We start from the raw sequence: 17,884 nt of genomic DNA on the forward strand, positions 1-17,884 counted from the left end.
GGAGACCTGTCCTAATCCCCTTTTCCTCGGATACAGATGTGCTGGAAAAGCAGCTTGTAGTACCAGGCTGTGGCCTTGGTGCCTGGTGGTGCTGCAGGAGTGGCACCCAGTGTGTCCCCTCCTCACACCATGCCCTGGAGAGACCCCCGGGGCACGGGGGATGCACCCTGTCTCACCGCTGGGCCGGCGCGTTCGGCCCAGCTCCGTGCCCCCTCGCTGCCCGGCAGCCCTGCGGAGGAGCGCAGAGCCCGGCGCGGCGCCTGCAAGGGCACGCCACTCCCGCAGGACCCAGACTGCCCGGATCCGGCTACGGCCAAGGCGAGCTGGGGCCCGGCGGCCCACGGGAGGATCGAGAGGCCCCAGGGCGGCGGCCTCCGGCTGTCCGACTCCCCGCCAGCAACCGCTGCCGGGCCTCGCTCCCTGCCGCGCCGCAAAGGCTTGTGGGGCTGGGCGGAAGCGGAAACGAGCGGCGTCCCAAGCTGCGGCTGCTCGGTGGCGGCTGGCCCGCTCGGCGCGGGGCTGCAGCCCGGCCCTTCCGCTTCCTCCGGGAGCCGGCGGCGGCGAGTGACGGCGTGTCCCTCCGCAGCGCTGAGGGGCGGCGCGGCGCGGCCCATGGACCGGCACAAAGTGAAGCGGCAGCGGCTGGACCGGATCTGCGAAGGTGAGGCGGGGCGCGCGCCCCTCGGCCGCGCCGCGCGAGGCCGCGCCCAGCAGCGGCCCAGCGCCCGGGCGGCGGCCAGCGGCGCCCGCCGCGGCAGCGTGCCCTCGCGCGGCGGGGACTCCGGGCCGGCCGCTGCTCGCCCGGCCGAGCCAAGGCGCCCGTCCAGCCGGCTGCGAGCGCACCCGCCGCAGCCCGCCCTGGGCTTCCACCCAGCTCCTGCGGCACGCCGCCCGCGGCCCTGTTGCTGGGGGCTCGTTCGTCCGGAAAGGGCCGCTGGCGGAGACTAGCAGGAGCCCTGTGGGGGTGCGAGCTCCCTGGTCGCTTAAGGAGGAAATAGGCTTCGTATCTCGGCGCGGGGGGCGGGGGCAGATAGGCCTGAAGTGGCTTTAGAACTCGTCTGAGCAGCCCGTGGCCAGCCGGTACGCTTCTGAATAGACCGCATCTATTGTTTCGTTATTTACAACGAGCTTTATTTTTCTTTACGTAGTGGTGGCAGAGAGGAGCTTTTTCCCCCAGCTTCATTTCTCTGTGTTTGTTTCCTGTTTGTTTCTGATTTGACTAATTCCATCCTAAATGCTGTAGAACTCTAACAGAACTAGTGGCTTGTTGAACTAACAAATGAGGGTCCAGAATTCTTGTCTTTCATTTAATTGCTCATGGTGACTTCCTTACTAGGCATACGTCCTCCTATTGTGAATGGCCCGATGCCAGCACGGCCGCTGGTTGCGCTCCTGGATGGACGGGATTGCACTGTGGAGATGCCCATCCTGAAGGATGTTGCTACAGTGGCATTTTGTGATGCTCAGTCAACTCAGGAAATCCATGAAAAGGTAGGCAAGAAAACATGCAGGCACTTGAACACAGAGTTCTGCCTCTTAGAGTAACCAAAGCAGAGATTGATTTGGACTGGTTTTGGGTGGTTTTTTTGTTGTAGGTGCTGAATGAGGCAGTAGGAGCCCTGATGTATCACACCATTACCCTTTCTCGTCAGGACCTGGAGAAATTCAAAGCCCTCAGGGTCATTGTGCGTATTGGCAGTGGCTATGACAATGTTGACATCAAATCTGCTGCAGAATTAGGTATGATGATGCCGTTAAGGCTTTGTTGCGATGAGAACTGAATGTGAAGTGGAACACTGCACATGTTTTTCTGTTGCATACCTAAGTGCTGTTAAAACCTTTTAAGTAAAAAGATCTGGAGCTGCTTAGTATCAGGCATCTTTAGGAAGCTGAGTGATATGGGAGCTGGTATGTGGCTTGATTCTCAGTTCTCACGTTACTCTGCTATAGGTGTCAGTGTCTTTGCTATTGTTTGGGATTCAGAAACCTGAACGTGGTGTCTAACTTTTGGTGAGGCGACTGTGAGTTGTTCGTGGGGAAAGAATTGAGCCGACTGATGTCTGAAAGTAGCTTGCAAATGCTGATGCAGGATAAACTCACTGAAAATGATAAGTTTTTCTTGTTATTTTTTTTTTATGTACAGTTAGGTTGTCATTCAACACTTTATTGATTCCTTTAGAGCCCTAGGTGTGTGAAGAGTCTCTGGATCAGGTTACCACAAGCTGCTCTTTATTAAATATATAACAGGGAGATTTTTTGGACCTTGGAGTCTCCTAGGTGAGGTGGATCATCCAAGTGCTCTCCCCTTTGTTGTTGTTGATGAAGTTTAAATCAAATGCAAGTATTTATATATAAAATTTAAATAGTCATCACAATTTCCAGATCTGTAAGAACAGAAACAGTGCAAATAAATGAAGAGTGCATATTTATCTGGTGTTTGAATTGGGTCTAAAGAGTCTTCTCATCTGAATGATTCAACAGGATAGTCTCAAGAGTTCCTGGCAAGGTCCTTGGCTCTCATTCAGTCATTGCATTTTTGGGCTGAATTGGAAACTACTCTACTCTAGGGTTCTCCACATAGTCACCATCCATGGCTTTGACTCAAAGCTTTCCCTTTCCCTTTCTTTCCCTTTCCCTTTCCCTCCCACTCCATACTCATTAACCCAAGGAGGTTAACCATCAGGCTGCTGCTTGCAGCTTTTGCTTTAGAGTAATAGTAGGATGACCCTCACACATGGCCAGATGTGCTTTTTCATGGACAATTAATTACTATTTTCATGCTTAGCCAGGCTCTTTAATTTTGAGGTAAGATACTGTTTCTTAGATGTTCCAAGTGTTCAAATCAGACCAAAGGGCTGTTGTGTGGGTTTGTGTTTTCTTACATTTAGGCACAATACTGCGTGTATACACAAATTTGTGCCTAGTTGTGTCAAAGATGAATACATGTGGCTTGTCTGAAGTTGAACGAGATGGTAACCTGTGAGATGAAATGAAGTTAGGTTCCCTTGTCTTCCCATCTCACATCTTTGAGTTGTGTGTGGCATTGTGGCACAATTGCAAAGGATTTGGTGGAGAAAAGGACTAAGGTATCTGGGATTGTGTGTGGCCATTGCTCTCCTAGCTCTCTGAGTTTAGTTGAATGCCTCTTACAAGAGTAATGCGTTGCTGAATTTTATTGCTTTCAACCATTGCTTAGATTTTTTTTTCTAGTTTTCTGATAGGAGGAAAGTTTTCCTTGGTTTTGCAAGTGGCTTAGGGTTACATTTAGGAAGAGACCAATTTTCCATCTTGTTACTCTTACTTCTTGGCTGGTTTGTTGACTGACAGAAAGCAGCACTGAAAAGGTATATTCCCAGCCCGCTTGCCCCCCCACTCCCTTTATTTTGTTTTTAATAATGGGCTGATCAGGAATTACCAGATTTACTACAGTGTTTCATCTTTTTCCTGACAGTAATTTGTGCTTCCAGGACTTCAGCTCTGTTTGCATGGGCACTATACCTGAGAATTCTAGCCCAGGGTTTTATAGTCCCTTAGTGGTTGCCCGTTATTCTAGAGTGGGACTGTTTATGTGTTGTTATTTTAAAGTGTAACTTCAGATGGATTTAGAGAGGCTTCCGTGGCTTCTCTTTGTGTTCAATGAGTTAATTACTTATTGTTGCTCCTGGGAAAGCTGATGCTTGCAGTGAGCATCTGGACTGTGAGGTATGAAAGAGCTCAACCATCTGTCTTAATTCTTTTACAGTCTGCCAGTTAATCTGTCAGGAGTATCTCTGGGATGAGTGGTTGGTTGGTGGGTTTGCTTTTTTTTTTTTTTGATGCAGATATTCTAAACCAGTCAGTTTCTTGGATCACTGGTATGACCCAGTTTTCTCATTTCAGCCTTTTTTTTCCCCTTCCATGTAGTATGTCAATCAAATGGGTATTTATGCAACTGAAGATCTATGTTGGTTTAACGTTGTGATGCTAAAAATCTTCTATGACCTCTATGGCTTTGTAGGCATTGCAGTTTGCAACATCCCTTCCTCTTCGGTAGAGGAGACTGCTGACTCCACCCTCTGCCACATCTTGAACCTTTACCGCCGTGTTACTTGGCTCCATCAGGCTATGCGGGAGGGGAACCGCGCCTCCAGCGTAGAGCAGATTCGGGAGGTGGCTGGAGGCGCTGTGCGTATCCGTGGGGAGACTTTGGGCATCATTGGGCTCGGTAAGTGGTGGGAATTGCTAAACTGAAAAGTAAACTGGGAGCATAAGTGTCACAGGCTGAAAACAGCGATAACTTTACAGCTGTACATTGTGAAACACACTGACTCATAAGGAGTGCTAGTGCCCTATTCTGTGATGCTGGATATCTTCAGGAGTTGGGTTTATGTCATGGGATTGGGGACTTTTTTTCCATATTCAAGTAGCTAGAAGAATTGGAACATTCAGACAGCTCTTCTTGGTGACTGTTGCCCTGTGTGCTAGGCTCTGTATCAGTAACAAAGCCGCCTGAAACATACAAATTCCTTCTCCCAAGTTCTCATAATCAGATTATTACTGCCTCTGACTCAGGATCCAGATTTCATTTGAAAAAGCAGAGCTCCTTCTAGGCTAAGCTCTGTCTATTGCATGGGGAAGGACTAGAATTAGGAACGTGGGATCAGCATTGAATAACCTCCTCTGGATCCCTATGGCAATCCCAGGGGTTTCGAGGGCTGCAGTACCTTGGGCCCTGGCAGTAACACCAGTGTAGGCTCCCAGTCTACCCCAGTATCTTGTCTTTAAAGTTTGTTTTACCTTTCCTTGATGATTGTGGGTTTTCTTTTGTGAAGGCCGAGTTGGACAGGCAGTGGCTCTGCGAGCCAAGTCCTTTGGCTTCAACGTGATTTTCTATGATCCCTATCTGCCGGATGGAGTGGAGCGATCCTTGGGTTTACAACGAGTAGGAACCCTGCAGGATCTACTAATGCACAGCGATTGCATCACATTGCACTGCAGCCTGAATGAACATAACCATCACCTCATCAATGACTTCACTATTAAACAGGTGCAGCAGGAGCTTGATTTCCCCCACAGAGCACTGTGGAAATGAATGCAAACAGAACTGCTGCTTTCACAGAGGCTGAGAGCGTGTGAATCCTGCTGCCTCTGTCGTGTGCCTCCTGCTGCCTTTGGAGGCTGGGAGCGTGTGGATCCGGGTGCCTGCGCTTTGTGCTGTATAGAATTTCATGTTGAGAGAAGAGTAGGATTGGCTCTTTTTGCCAAGTAATTTCATTTATAAAGAATGTTGTAAGTGATTCAGTAATGTCAAATTGCCTTAAAATGCATAATTGACTCTGCTGGTTAAAGCCAGGTGTGGTGTGGCTGAGGCTGTGTAAGATTCTTTACACAGCTCTGCCAAAACCTCTCTGCCCAAGCCCACTGCAAAGTCAGTCTCGGGCTGTACTCTGCTAGTCTATGAATACTTTTCAGTGCTTTCGTTAGAGACATCTGGACGTTGTAGTCCAGTTTTGTATAGCTGGATACTTGGTTCATGTCCTCTTTCTTTTTTAATATAGTAGGATGAATATGGAGTGCAGAACTTGAGAGTTCCACTTTTGCCCTTGTTGTCTTGTGGTTTTGTTTGTTCATTTTTAAAGCAATTTCTCAAGCATCACTTGCAGGCATTTCCCCTGTGGTTAGCTTTGCAGTGAGAGCACTCCTAGTTCGTCCAGGCCTCATCTAATCACTGCAGGCTCCTGCTTATTTCCAGTAGACTTCCCAAGATTCACTTAGCCTCCATGAAAAGTCTCATTCTCAACCCACTTAATGTTTTTCTTCTTCTAGATGCGCCAGGGCTGCTTCTTAGTGAACACAGCCCGAGGAGGGCTGGTAGATGAGAAAGCCTTAGCACAAGCCCTGAAAGAGGGGAGAATCAGAGGAACAGCATTGGATGTGCATGAGTCTGAGCCTTTCAGGTAATGTTGCACCTGCATGTCTGCTCCTATTTGGAGTGATTCTTTGTTTTGGGGTTGTTTTTTGTTTCGTTATCAGAGTTACAGTGATATCTCACAGGACCAATGAAATTATCTCTTCTAGAGAGAAATAATGTTTTTCCCTCCTCCCCCCTCCCCACAGCTTTGCTCAGGGGCCCTTAAAAGATGCACCCAATGTGATCTGCACCCCTCACACTGCCTGGTACAGTGAGCAGGCTTCCATTGAATCCAGAGAAGATGCAGCTAAAGAGATCCGCAGAGCTATTACAGGTAATGAGGAAGACTGTGTGCTCTGCAGCTGTTGCAGAATTAGTATTCTGTTGTTAGTTCACTGCAAGGATTATGCTGATTATTCTGAAAACTTAGTAGCTGGTTTCTGGAACTGGAGTGTAAGTTGATAATTGCTCTCTGAGAATCTTGTAACTAATGCTAGAGTGGCACTTTTCCTCCCTGGGAAAGTCTTGTACCTGCAACATCTTCCAAATCCTTTGCAATAATTCTTTTGACAGTTATATTGTACACATTTTTCTGGAGTAGTACATGCTGTCTCTTGTGGAAGGTGATGCATAGCAATTGCAGTTTGTGGCCAGTAATTTGCACAGGATGACAGAAGTGGAGAAGAACGATCAGTTTCTTGTCTTCTACAAAGATCAGTTGGTCAGGGGAGTGTCTCCCCTATGCAGTGTTATCATGGAGGTAGATGGAAAGGTGTTGTGCTTCCCTTGTAAATGCTTCATGGAACTAGCCCCTCCTACTTGTGTCCTGGGGTGTTTTTTGTCATTCTTGTCACTCTTGCAGGCCACATACCTGATGCTTTGAGGAACTGTGTCAACAAGGAGTACTTGCTGTTAGCAGCTCAGTGGTCCAGTATTGATCCTGCAACTGTCCACCCAGAACTCAATGGAGCTGCAGCATACAGGTGAGATATGTAGGTTGTCCATGTTACTGCTTCCAAGCCTATCTTCCTACTGAAGTAGGCCAGCATCCCTCTTTAGGTTTGAGATCTGCCTGTACCTGCAAGCAGATGTTTCTGTTCCTACATACTCACCTGTGCTAACTCAGCTCCCCTGCACTGACTGCTTGGGGATGTTAACTCTGGCTTGGCCAGGACCAGGACATCTGTATACAAGCTCTTTACAGGAACTTAACTGCAGCACTGCTGAAGATGTACTAGGATTTAGCATTTACTTGGTCATGCTTAGTTCCAGCTGCATTCTGGTTATTTTTTTCCAAATCCTTGCAAGACCTGCCCAAGAGATAATATAAAGAGTCTGCTGGGTGCCTGAGAAGTTGGATCTTAACATTTAGAAGTTGTGAGTATGATTAGAGCTGTATAAACAAAGCACAGTTCCTATCTGTAGCCCAAGTATGGGCTATTAAAGAGACAGTGTCCAGTGGATTTAGGCAGTGGCATAAATAGGGTATATTTCAGTTTATGTGTCAGGTACAGACCTGCCAAGTGACTGTGGTCAGGTTGCTTCCCTTGTGTTTTTCTCCCGTTTGCAAAGTAGGAAATACCTTCTCTTCCCCCTCTGGGAGATCTACAGAGATTCAGATCTCTTTATGGAGAAGGCACTGGGGGACAGAATGGAAGTAATGGAAGAATGGTTCATTAGCAATTGATGAGCATTGCTCTCCTGTTTTTCATCTTACACGTAGCTGTTTTATTAGTTGAGCTCCTTAACTTTCTCTGTCTTAGAGCCCAGTGAAGGATAATTGGCAGCTTGCATTCCTCATAATTGGCAGCTTGCATTCCTCCTGCTGATGTGGAGGGAGTTTCCAGTCCTTCAGGGTATCTCCATACAGTGCCTCCCACTGCTTCCCACTGGAGATAACTTTGTGCCTTTTATCCAAGTGCTCAGTACGTGACCTGAGACACTCTCTGGCAGTCTGAGAACACCTGCTATTTGGTTTTGGGATATAACTGCTGCTCTTCAATTCTGGACACTTTGCCTGTGTTCTGTCTCAGAGCATTTCTGTCAGAAAGAGGGATTTGTCAGGTACCTAAGGGGCTCCCTTCCCCTTGCCTAATGCTTTTGGACAAGCTTTTAATTTCTGTGTTTCTGTTGGTTTTAGGTTTCCTCCAGGAGTAGTGGGAGTAGCCACCCCTGGGCTACCAGAGCCACCAGTAGTGGAAGGGATTGTAGCTCATGGGATCCCTTCTGTTTCTCACTCTGCACCACGTACCCCTTCCCCAGGAGAGACGAGCAAACTGGATGCAGACAGAGAGATTCCCGCTGACCAATAGCAGCATCTTTCTTTCCTCTGGCAGCAGATAAAGGAAGGGTATCTCCTCCTAGGACCTTCTTTAACACCCTACAAAGACTGTTTCCTGTTCATACAGGATGGGAGAATGCATTTCATTACGGGCAAACTTTAGCTCTTGCCTTTATTTTGTAACCCTTTAGTTTTAATCTCTCAATGAATCTTTCTCCTCCGGGGCAGGGCAGTGGTCACCTTGCCTCCCCTCAGAAATACTTGGTTTAACCAGTGACTTTTCCCATATATCTGCCTTGGGTGTGTGTGACAAGGAACTGTCCTTGTGCACTTGCAAACAGAAGTGCTGCCTGATCAGGGATGGCCCTCAATGTTCCTAACACAAGACTTCAGTGCACACTTTTCAGTTGTGACTTGTAGCTTAAATTTAATTTGGCTGAACCTTTCTAGTGTGGCCATGGGGAATATTTGAAAAACATTAGTGAACTGGAGAAGTTGTGACTGTTGTCCTTAATATGCCCCTGGTGGAATGCAGCCCAGGCTCAGCTCTGTGTATTATTTTCCTTGTTATTAAGGTTTCCTATGAGAACAGACGTAGCACAGGCATTGCTAGTTCTTGACCATACAAAGTTTTGTCTATGCAGTACTAGACCTGAAGGTAAAAGTAAGTCTCAAAGCCAGCTTTGTAAATAATTCAGAAGGGGTTCAGATGTCATCAGATGTGTTCTGGTGGCCACTGTGTGTGTGAGGATTTGGAACAGTCACCCGGAGTCTCTGTAACTTAGGGACAGCAAGTAGCAGTAACTTGCCGAGGCAGTTGCTGGTTCCTCACACGTGTACCTCATAGTCTGATGGTGGTGTTATCTACAAGGTATCTGTCATGTTAGAATTGTAAGCTTTGTGCTGCAGAATTATTTTTTTTTTTCTAACTGCATCAACCAGAGGTGGCACACCAGTGCAGGGACTTGTCTGTCCTGATGGAGAAGGCAGCTTTCAACAGTTGACCAAATTACTGTACTTTTGCTCTGCGAGCATATACTGCATCTCCAGTAGTGGGCAGGGCAAGGCAGTGGCTTTTTACATGAATAAGCTTTGTGATACTAAAGGAGAAAGAACATTCTTAGCTTGTCACCTGAAGCCAAGACGCGCTTGTTGCTCTCAAGTCATTTCCCATTCTCCAAGTGACTGAATATGAATCGCTGCTTTGAAGGGGTGTGGAGTCTTCAGCAAAATGGGTTCCACACACCTTCCTTAATCCCAAATGTTCCTTTAATCTGGTTGCACTTCAGTTAGAACCTTTCCATGCACAAGATGCAACGATTCCTTGTTGATCTATGTTGTGTGGATATATTAAAGTAGGTGCTATGTCGGAGGCACATCCTATGTGTGGGTTTGTCTGCCTGCCTCCACTCTTCCTTCTGTTATGTGTCTGTGACTGGAAGTTGAACAGCTGGGAACAGACTGGAAGTACACCTAGAGGTGTGGACAAAATCTTCTGATTAGGCTGTTTGCTGGGAAGCTGAGGAAAGCTTTTCTCCAATCCTGCCTTCATGTAATGGCTTACTACTGATACAGTGAAGTGATTCATTCCTTTCCTTCCCCTGCCTGTCCTGGCCTCCTCCCCACCCCTCTTCCCCAGCGATTCAAGAAAGGAAAATAGGCGAGAAGTAAACTTCAGGTGTTTTCTTACAGATTTTACACTTCAACTGTTTAGCATTAGTAAGATGATGTTAGTTTTCCAGTGCTGAGTGTCTTTTGGTAAGTTATTTGTCTTGGTGAAGGTTCTTGGCTTCTGTGTTTTCATGGATGATGCTGATTAAAATTCATATACCTCCTTGGCTGCTCAGGTTTAGCAGATCAGACTGGGACTGGTGGTAGGCACAAGTTACAGGAGAACTTTTTCTGAACAAAGCCCTAGAGCTTGGAAGGACTTTGACTGCAGCTGTACCTAAAATAACCAGCAGCACTTTCCAGAGTTCTCTAATCTCTAGGAAACCTAAATTTTACATGCTTCTCAGAAAGCTGGTGTTCTGACAGGTAGTTTCAGAGACTGAGAGTTCATTTTCTGTCTGTTGCCATGTTGAGGAAGCAGTCTGTCAATAACTACTCTTACGTGCTGCTGAAAACTCTTGCCCTGCTTAGAGGTTCAGGTCTGAGATGATTTTGCGGTAAGGGGTTTCTTGTTCTGAGCTTTGTGAATACAGAGGATCAGAGTGCATTGACCTTGTCTCTTCTAGAACACGATGCAAGATAGATTTATTTTTTTAAAAGAGGAAGCAATTTTTTTTTCTTCGTAACTGCAGGTATCTCTGTGTCTCTACCTGAGCAGAGGATGAGTGGAAGGGTCTCCTTTGGGGGGGATATTTCAGTTTCTCAGTTCTTATTTTGGTGCCTAGATACACGGGTGACTAGTAAGCATAGGAATTAAACTGCTATCGTCAGTTACGGGTACTAAGGAGTTGAAGCTTATGGCATTGGTAGTGGCTCTGTTCTCTCCAATACTGCTCCTGATTGGATATTTAGGCAATTTTCCCCTTGATTTAAAGCCACAGCAAAAACTGTTGATGTAAAAGTGAGCAGAACCCTTATCATGACCCCAAAGAAGGACTCTCTTTGTGCTTATAGGATTACTCTGCTTGTATGCCATTTGTATCTCTGCTTATAGACTGAACCTGTTATTACCAGATGAAGGCTGTTCTAAACAGCTCAAAGAAAAAATTACCAGTACTAAAGTACCCTGTGGTCTTCATCCCTTGAGTGCCAAGTCCTTTGTTAGCACTCTCTTCTGTGTGATACACTGACTTGCATCTCCCCCTCCCAAGCTTAGTGCAGTATACAGAAGTGGAAGGATTTTTTTTTTTAATGCCTTCCTTCAGAACTAGTGCAGAGCTTTAATCCCAAAGAACAGAAGTCTCCCAGGGTGAGGCAGGAGTGCCCTAGCTGCACTAATCTGCTTACAGGAGGTGCTTACACTGTCCCAAGGTACATTCTGTTTGTCAGGGTCGCTGCTGCTGACCAGCTTTTTTTAATAGAGGATTCAGAGTTTCAGAAATATATTTTTGTAGACGATGACTAAACTGTGAAACATTGAAATAAAGCATGTAAACAAAAACTTAAAGCACTGTCCTCTGTACAGGTGTTTTTCTCACTTAAGTTCTCTCCTCACTCATTCTAAAATGTTTGATTACTACTTGGATATATTTTAATAAAGTTCTCCTAAGAACATGGCTGCTGTTTATGGAAGGGGTGGCTTTAGATCAAACATTGAAGGGGAGGGTTGAAAAACTGTACAGGTGAGCGTCTGCGTCCGTTCTGCTTATCGGGTAAGTTGCATCTTCCACACATTCAGTCCCTGGATCAGCCACTCTGGCAAGTTACTTTGGATTCTGCAGCACTGACCCTCAGTCAAGGCTGTGAAGGTGGCAGACTGGCAGAAATGCTGTTTTCAAGGGGCAGCTTGGGATGTAGCCTGGCCTTTACTCGTGTGACTTCTCACAAGTTGAAATGGTGGTAACTGGTTTTGCAGCCTTTTAAATGGGTAGTTTAAATGTGAAAAAAGCATTAACTGTCTTTGCCTTTTTACAGTAAAACAGTAATTCAAATTACACACAAAATTAGCCTGTGAAACTAATTTAACATAGTAAAAGTCAGTGCAATAGAATTAGCATAGGAAAGTTAATTCATGTTTCATGCCCTGTGTTCCCTATGTCGATCACTAAGGAAAGTCAGGAAAAACCCTTGTATTCTTGGTGCATTATGTCACTGCTTGCAGAGCTAGTGCTGCACACGTTTGGCACATCTAGCAGCATGGTCAGGAGCTGGGAACTGATGGCCTGCTTTATCATGGCACTTTCAGTCTTGGAGCTGATGGAATGGGAAGGGGCTGTAGGACCCTATTGGACCCTTTCACATCATGGTACTATTTCTAATTCACATTTGATAACCTTACTGTTTCAGTAAAGGAATTTAAGACATTAGAGCAAACCCTGGTCTTCAAAGAATGTACTAATCATCTGGGATTTACTTTGGGAATCAAACACAAGATGTAACAGCTCTGCTACCCTTCAGTAATGTTTCATGCAGATACTGGCTCGTGGACCTTTTAAGAAAAACAAACGTGAGGGAGGGATTAGTAAAGCCAGTGGTGTATAGTGAATCAAAAGTCACAGAGGCTGCACAGCAGAGGAAAGAACAGAGTTCTAATGCCACTAATATTCTCAAGTTCTGTGTTCAAAAGGCAAAGCCTGCCTGCAAAAAGAAAAGAAAAAATCTTGAGCATCTGGATGTAATAATCTGTTCAGTATTTTGTGTGCCACCTTGGGACTAAAATCCCACCCAAAAGAGCAGAGATAAGGGAATGAAATGAAATGCACTTTTGAGGACAAGGCATATTGTACAAACTGGTCTTAGGCATTGCCCTACCCATCTCCAAGTCCAGTAAATTGCATGCATCTAACTAGAAAGTAACAGATTAAATGATGTCACCTATTCAAAACAACCTAGCACAGTCATTTTGAATAAATGAAAGTGAAAGCAAGTAATGTGCCTTGGCTGCTGCTGGTCAAATCCTACTCCCTCAGAGCAAACAGTACATGCACAAGAAGAAAAACCCCTTATTTCCACAAGAATATCTTTATTTTCTGGGTAGAATCTGCTCCTCATTTGAGGTTCTACCAGTTACACAGTGTCTTTACTGCACACTTCATTTCTCTAGCAGTGTAGGATTCTGAAGAGCTTTGTGGTTGTTCCAGCACAGTGCACAGGAGCAGGTTGAGGGCACTGCACCGCTCTACACGAGAACCACTCAGGTGTATCAATTAATCGTGACAGTGGCGTTCTGTGAGCACAATGACCGTGTGTCCTACCCCCTACCTAAACGCCGCCTCAGATCCGCCTCGCTGACAAGCAGAGCACCTACACCTGCGCCCTGCGTCCCCTCCTTTCAGCACGGCACTGAAAACCACCGCTCTGATCCTGCACAGCTCAAGCTGCCACTGCGCTGCTCTGTGTGTGTCTACCTCGACATTCAGGTCAGAACTCCTTACTCTTGGCGATGATTTCAGATCTTGAGCTCGGCGTCAATCACGAGCCCTGCCACGGGAGGCCCTTCTGCTCCCGTTCTCCCCCCACCGACCGGCTTCCCTGCCCCGTCGCGGGGCCTGTCCCTCCCGGCGGCCCCTCGGCTGTGCGACTGCTCCGGCTTCCCTTCGCGGCCGCCGCGAGGCTCGTCCCGGGGCTGCAGCCCTCCCAGGCCCGTCGCTGTCGTGCCCCAGGGCCGGTGCCGTACCGCTCCCCTCCTGCCCGCGCCTCCGCTGCTCACGGTGCCAGGCGGGACGGGCGGTGCGGGGCATTGTGGGGCAGAGGAAGGTGGGGGCAGACTGTGCGACGAGGTGCATGCCGGGATCGGGGCGGGCGCCGCTCGGAGGCCCAGCGCGGGGCAGTCGCTTGCTCGGTATCTCGGGGCGTCGACGGCGACCGGTGGGCTCGGGCCGGCGGCAGAGGCTCCTGCCCGTCGGGGATGGCGGACGCGGCGGCCTCCCCCGTGGGGAAGCGGCTTCTGCTGCTACTGGCGGCGGGGCCGGGCGAGGGCGAGGCGGCGGGGCCGGAGCCGGGGCCTGCGCTGCCCTCCCGGGCCTGGCGGAGCGGCACGGTGCGGGCCATGAGTGGAGCCGTGCCCCAAGACCTGGCGGTGAGGCCCCGGTGGCGGGAAGAGGGGTCGGGGGCTGGACGGGGGCGGCGGGGAGCCGGGGACGTGGGCGCCGCGAGTCTAGTCGCCCGCGTGGGCCGCGGCCTCCGGTGCGGGCCGCTGCCGGGCAGGGTTGCGGGGCGGCGGGGGCTGCGGGGCGCCGCCTGGCCCGGGCGGGTCGCGGCAGCGTCGTGTGAGCCACCCGCGCCCTCCCCGCAGCGCGCTGTCCGCCGCTGGGCCTGCCGGGACGCGCTCCGGGCCGATGGGTGGCGGGCCTGGCCTGCGGCGAGTGCGGTGCAGGAGCGGCCCGCGAGCTGCCGGGGCAGGGCTCTTCGGGGTCTGCAGCCGGAGGCGCGGCCGCTGGGAATAACTCAGGTGTGAAACTAACGCTTGCGGGACGTGTCAGCTTCCCGGCGCTGATGCGTCGGTGTAGAACTCCGAGTGCGTTAGGTGTTTTCTGGGAAGATGTGAACTGTTCCCAGTCAGTTGAGGGGTGCCCCGGTTGGAAGGCGTGATTCCGAGCGGGGATTGCCGATTTTATTCTGGTTTCGATTTTGGGTTCAGCTGTAGGAATCTGTGCTCCGTGTTTAAACACCATTTAGTATTTGTTTGGTTTATTTATAGTACAGGTTAGCGAGATGCTCGGGTGGAGATCTTAGAAAGAGCTCCTGAAAGATACCTGTGCTGTTTCTCTTTGCACGTATCAGTTCTGCAAGTGTTCGCCGTAAGTAATTGCACCCTGGGGAACTGATGGCATGTTTCTGAGAACGGCTACTGTTAAAAGGACCCATGTTACAGAGAGTAAGTTTCTGTATTGGTGAAGAGTTTTGTTAGTTCTCTTACTAATAGCTTTTTAAAAAAGATATTGTTGCTATGATAAATTCTTGGGGCTTCTTTGCAGAGTTCCAACTTTGAGAAGTTTCCTGCACAGTGATGCTGCTTTCTTTGGCCTTGCTGTAGAACTGCAACTGGCACTGACAGTATAAAGTAGCGTGCTGGTTTTAGCTTTGCAAACCCAGGTGCCCTGGCACCCCGTGTCTGCAGTTGAGACCTGTGGTGATGCACTCTAGCTTCTCCCTTATTTGTGTGAGGAGGAGGAAAAATAAACCAAAACCAACAACACACAGAAAGGGCATCTTCAAAAGGAAAACAGAACAAGTCTTTGAGACTCTTATCTGAAACATGGCAGTGCACTGGGGCCATCTAAGACCTTACGTGGAGAGCTACACTTGTAGCAGACTGCTTTTGACACGTATATCATCACCTTGTACCTTGCATTGTGAAATCCCCCACCTCAAATATGAGTATAATGTAAAAAATTTTTGGCATGTGCCTCATCTTAATGCTATTTTGGTGGTAGAACTGGTGGAGTGTTGCTTTGGGTTTTTTGGTTTGGGTTTTGGGGATTTTTTTGGTAGATCTTTGTCCAGTAGAAGGTAGTCACTTTTTTCCTTGCTACTGTTACTGTCCAACCATGACACCTGATAGACTAACAAAGTAAAAGGAAACTTCTGTGTTTGGTAGTGTGGGAAGAATAGGAATATTTTTGTGTGTGTGTGTAGTAATCACCTTTGCTCAGCACTGTGGTTCTCACCCCAGGTCCTTTCATCGATAACCTTCCACTTAGCACAGTTTCAGTGTTGCAGCTGTCTCTAAATGGTATATTTTCCAAATATCCACAAGAACTCTTAAGTGTGAACTGTTTAAAATACTCAAGGCAGATTTTGTCAGAGTCCTGTAATGTGGAATACTTAGTGTTGTCATGGAACCTTCCACGCATGATGAACACTGCTTTTACAATTGTAATGATATACTATCAGAAAAATAAGTGTTTTTAAACTCATTCTGCCAGAAGTGCTGGGTCGGCACCAGGCAGTCAACCACAGTTGAGAAAATACTCATCTAAGGTAAAGTAATACTGTGGACTAGGTCTGGAAAAGGCTAGAAAAAAAGTCTGTTTGGAAGTCTGTGCTTTCTAGTTGTCTCCTGTAAGGATGGTTTGTTTCATTTACTAGCCCATAATCTGATGTTAGGAATACAAAACTGCAGTCCAGTGTCTGCACCTTCCTGAGGCAGAAAACTGAAAAATAGACAAGAAGTATAGGCCTTAAAGTGTTTCAGAAAGCAGCTGAAATAGGTTGCTGCTTTTATTTTTGGGTTTTTTGTTAAATATTGAAATTCTAGGAGACTTACTTTTTCTGGTGGGGTAAAGCGTCTGAAAATGAAGGTTTTGCTTTTTTCCACGTGTAAATTTGCTTACAGACAGTAGCTGTTAGTCTTCTTTTGGTAAAATGTGGCACTACCAAATTATGATTAGTCCACACAAAATACATGTAATGGTCTGTCCTTGTTGTGCCATCTTCAGCGTGCCTAGAGGCAATCCCATGGGAGAAAATACCCAACTATGTTAAGAGAGCAGTTTTGCCCCTTCTAACTAGAAACAGATCTTACCCTTTTTCTCAAAGTGTCTATCAGGACAGAATCGTAAGAGACCTGTCAAGCTTTAGATCCGTATTGTCATAATATTGTAAAAGGAAACGTTAGAGGTTAACGTCAAAGTGTGTTGTTTGCAGGACAGTGCTCTTGTTTACATGAGATGACTAACGCATGGACAAACTGTATGAGTACCATGGAAGTTAGGAGGCTTGGGACACAAGGTATTTTGAGTAGGACTGTTTTAGAATAGTCCACACATACCTCTTTATGGTAGAAAAAGGGTTGTTGGTGTTTTTGTTTTGGGGTGTTTCTTTCCTCCCCTTTATGGATAGTAAGGTGTGTCACACACAAGTTTTTTTATGTCTGAGTTTTTAATATATTTCCTACAGCAATCTACATGTATAATTCAGTGTATTCTGAAAATGTTTTCACTTGAGCATGATACTTCAGATTGATGCAGCTTTTTGTTAAGGTGATAATCTACATAAATTATTCATAAGGGATTTAATTGAATGAAGTTGATGATTTCTAAATATCTGAATTGTGGAATCAGAACTGTGTGAGTTAATAAATTTCAGGGTATTTTAGCTAGTTTTTCCAGCTAGGTCCCATTGGAAAAGAACATCTTCCTGTCTGGAGTGTGGATGTAGTAGAAAAGGGTGCTAGAACCCTATGAGATTTGATTTTGACTTAGACTCACCAGGCAGTTTTTGGATGCCGCTTGAAAGTCACCTTGACAGTAGATGTGGGAAAATGTGCATATACTGTCTGTTTGGGATAGGGTGTTTGGAGGTTCTTGCTAGCTGTGCGTATGTGTCTGCGGCAGAATTGAAGTTATCTCTGGTTAGAACTCAATGGAGGTTATGTAGATGCTTTCGAAGAGCAGTAGACTTGGAAAGAGGAGTTTCCAGTCAGGGAGATGAAACTGGTAGCTGTGGAAGTTGTAGGAAGGTTCACAACAAGCTGAGGCTGTATGAGCCTGGGATATCCAGACTGCTTTCTGTGCAGCTCTGCTTGTCTTCATTACCATCTGACGTGCAGAGGTGATCATATTCTTCAATTACTCTACCTGTCTACAAGACACTCGTGTGCATTTGCATGTTGAACGCGTGTCTAAGAGAAATGGACCACAGAAAGTGGTCTAGGCTTTGTCTCACACCCTAAGTGAGTCCTATTGCTGCTCTTGAAAGCAGAATACTAGGATGGATGGATGGGGGTAAGGCCAGTAAACGTACATCATCTTGTTGTAAAGGAGATACTAAGAGCAAATAGAATGTTGAACATTTTTTTCAAATAATTTTTTACTTACTTTGCAAGTAAAACTTTTCTTTGACAGAGATCTGACTGTAAAACTAGTGGAAGTACATTTCTGCACTTAACACTGTGATAATTGATTTGTGGCCGAAGTACAAAGTACTATGAATGTTAGTTATGCCACAGTTTGGTTTTCATTTTTAATCCTTTCTGCCTTCCAATTCATGAAAGACAGACATTCACACTGACAAATTTGGATTCATACAGTGAGCAGTATCTTCTGTGGCTCCACTGATTACTTTTCTCAGGGCTCAACAGGGTCATGAGGGATTCTGTA

At 46.9% G+C, this 17,884-nt stretch overlaps 2 protein-coding genes across 2 annotated transcripts in view; both read left to right on the plus strand.

The window, feature by feature from the left end:
- Window positions 1-600: 600 nt before the first annotated feature.
- Window positions 601-8,202, plus strand: LOC311195255 (C-terminal-binding protein 2; the record flags this gene model as incomplete). The annotated part of the gene is made up of 9 exons (XM_084268627.1): window positions 601-661; window positions 1,337-1,491; window positions 1,596-1,740; window positions 3,998-4,204; window positions 4,812-5,026; window positions 5,806-5,936; window positions 6,097-6,224; window positions 6,753-6,873; window positions 8,031-8,202. Exons 1-9 carry the CDS (start codon window positions 613-615, stop codon window positions 8,200-8,202), a joined length of 1,323 nt encoding a protein of 440 aa, XP_084124753.1. The 5' UTR covers window positions 601-612.
- A 5,487-nt stretch (window positions 8,203-13,689) lies between these two features.
- The window catches only part of KDM3B (lysine demethylase 3B), a gene marked incomplete at its 5' end in the record, with an annotated part of 55,753 nt that continues 51,558 nt past the window's right edge, over window positions 13,690-17,884 (plus strand). The window contains one exon of the mRNA XM_084268452.1: window positions 13,690-13,860. Coding sequence (XP_084124578.1) covers window positions 13,690-13,860 — 171 coding nt within the window. The remainder of the gene's footprint in view (window positions 13,861-17,884) is intronic.

This window comes from Gallinula chloropus, assembly GCF_964237585.1.
Source record: "Gallinula chloropus genome assembly, chromosome: 10".
Lineage (NCBI taxonomy): Eukaryota > Metazoa > Chordata > Aves > Gruiformes > Rallidae > Gallinula > Gallinula chloropus.